General features: G+C 46.1%; 1 protein-coding gene across 1 annotated transcript in view; it reads left to right on the top strand.

Moving 5' to 3' along the window:
- The first annotated feature begins 1189 nt into the window (after nt 1-1189).
- Nucleotides 1190-2691, top strand: part of PFN4 (profilin family, member 4) — a 7212-nt gene continuing 5710 nt past the window's right edge. The window contains exon 1 of the mRNA XM_009319658.1: nt 1190-1306. Coding sequence (XP_009317933.1) covers nt 1190-1306 — 117 coding nt within the window. The remainder of the gene's footprint in view (nt 1307-2691) is intronic.

Here is a 2691-nt window from a genome sequence, read left to right as displayed (position 1 = left end):
GGCCAGGGCCTGGCCGAGTCCTGTCAGCCCGAAGGGGAAGGCTGTCAGCCACGGCCGCGGGGCCCAGCCCCGCCGGGCCAAGCCCTGCGGTCTTCTGCCAGGCTTCTTGTGGTGCTTGGCGTCTGGCCGCAAACCCCTAACCGTAATGCCTCTCGTTCCTCCTTGGTTTATAATTCAAATACGTCCTCATTGCTCAGGACTTAATAACGAATGCTGTAGCCTGATGTCTTTATGATGGGCCGTTCACTACGCTGCCTGATCCTTAATTGCAATATTAACGTCATTTCCAATACCCTCATGTAAAGTAAGCCCCTCTAGATTACGTAGCAATAAGGCTGCGAGGTTTAGCCAGAGTTAGTCTACTAAATTCTACTGTAAGATTCCGTATGTTACCGTGTAATACTGACTTCATGAAACTAAAATTGAAACTTAAATCTGGTGTATGATGTGGCTGTACTCTAGTGATACGAAAATACTACTCTTCTACTAATCATTTACAATTGGAGCACAATGGCACGAACGGAACTGTTGGTCTGCAATTTTTGCCAGCACCTAGTAGGTGGCCAGGATTGAAGTAAACAAGATGCCTACTGGCAATTCTCTGAAGATGTAATCATCATCCAACTTTTCTTGTTGCTACTTCTGCAGATAGCCAGAGATACCATCACGTTGGAGAAATGTAAGGTTTATGCCCAAGCAGTGCCCCAGTAGCGTCACACTGACCCAGAGGTCTAACAATAACCATGTTAGTGCTGACCATTTAAAAAGAAAAGTAATTTTTGTTTTGGGTCAAGCCTGGCCCACAAACCACCCCCAGCCCCCCTATTTCTGCTCTGATCTGCTGGCTGCAGCAAGTTTTATCTAATTTCTTCGTGTTTTCACCCTGGATTACTTCCTCAGCGAGAGGAAAATTAAATGCCAGGGAAAAAAGAACCCAGAAATACTTACACTATAAAAATGTAACTGGACTTTTATGGCCTTTCTGAGACAGGGGACCATCTTCCTGCTGGTCTATTCTGCTGCTCTCTTGTTTTAAGGATTTTTATTTTGTTACTTTGCTTATCTGAGGCCTAGCATTACTTCTGCTGAAACTCCTACATTCCACTTGGAGGAAGATCTGGTTTCCAATATAAAAGGGAAGCGGAATGAACATTTATACATCTATTTCTTTTTACAAAACAGAAAGAAAATGAACCAACTGCAGGCTTTGCTGAATGACAGTCTTATCAGAACAAAGCACGTGGAAAACGCAGCTATCATCGACATAAGGGAAAGAAAAGTCTGTGCATCAACCTTTGGCTTTAATGTAAGAGATCAAAGAGCGTCCTGGGAAGTGACAGCAGAGGTAGAAGCTCCGGGAATCCAGAGCACAAAGTAGCGATAATGGCAGGGAGCACAGCGCTCTACTAAATACACTCACTTCTTTCAACCTCGGAGCCGAAGTTTGGGTACAGCCTAGCTGCTGTGTTGAGAGGCGAACTTGTGAAGTTGATCACTAATTTCACACCTTTGATTTTTGGAAGAAAGATGTCATTTAACAAGGACTCCTTTTTGACTACTTTGCGCTCGGTGATTCCACCAGTGAAGCAGATGTACGTAGGTCCATTCTCTGGCACCGAGACCTGCTGGTATGGAATGTGCCATGCCCATGCTATAAGCCCAAAACAGAGATCGGCTGTACCAGGTTGCCTACGGGGAGCGGTCCTGGGCCATTCTAATTTGGCAAACTGTGCCTCGGAATTGTTTGGGAAAGTGCTTGCTGGCCCAGGCCAAAACTCTACCTGGACTGTTCCGACAGTACACAGAACTGCTCCCTGGCACCTTAAATTTGCTGGTATAGATGTAGCTTATCTGTTTTCATTGTCCATCAGCTGATAAACAGCAGAATAACAGCACTTCTGGTCATATCATGTTACATGGCAAAACTAATATGCACTCCCTGACACAGTCCATGAACTTTCTAGGAGTTCAGACATGCTCTCCACACCGCAGTCATCCTTACGTCATTGGAAGGTACCGCTTCCTCTCCTCACCCCCATGATACCAGCTCTCAGACATTTCCAGGCAGTTTTTCCAGGGGTACGCATTGCTACCCTTGGCATGCTCAGAAGAATGTGTTCAGAAGATGAAGCTCTTGTTAAGATAGCCCCATGCCTGGGGACAGATTCTCAGCAGAGGGAGTCATCAGTCCACTAGGTAATAGTGACATCGTCTTTAATATGTAAATGATCTTTAATATAAACCGCAGCTGTCAGAGATGCCAGCCTGCTGGCTCTTCAGCAAGGCAGATTACATGCTTGAGGTCCAGAGCAAAGTCCTCAGCCAGTGTAAATTACCACCAGCTTCACTGACTTGAAAGGATTTCAGGCCAGAAGGGATAATTGGATCATCTTATCCAACCAGCTGAATATAAATCTGCCAAACCAGTGACCCAGTTACACATACACTTACCCCAAGAACTCATTGACATGAATAGACCTGTGACCTGTGTGGACTGCTCCTTTGAGGTGTGACAGAATCATAGAATCATAGAATAGTTTGGGTTGGAAGGGACCTCTAAAGGTCATCTAGTCCACCCCCCGGCCGTGGGCAGGGACATCTTCAACTAGATCAGGTTGCTCAGAGCCCCGTCCAACCTGACCTTGAAAGTTTCCAGGGATGGGGCATCCACCACCTCTCTGGGCAACCTGT

The sequence above is a fragment of the Pygoscelis adeliae genome, unplaced genomic scaffold (genome assembly GCF_000699105.1).
Source record: "Pygoscelis adeliae isolate BGI_AS28 unplaced genomic scaffold, ASM69910v1 Scaffold121, whole genome shotgun sequence".
Taxonomy (NCBI): Eukaryota; Metazoa; Chordata; class Aves; order Sphenisciformes; family Spheniscidae; genus Pygoscelis; species Pygoscelis adeliae.
This window is presented reverse-complemented; position numbering and strand designations above follow the sequence as displayed.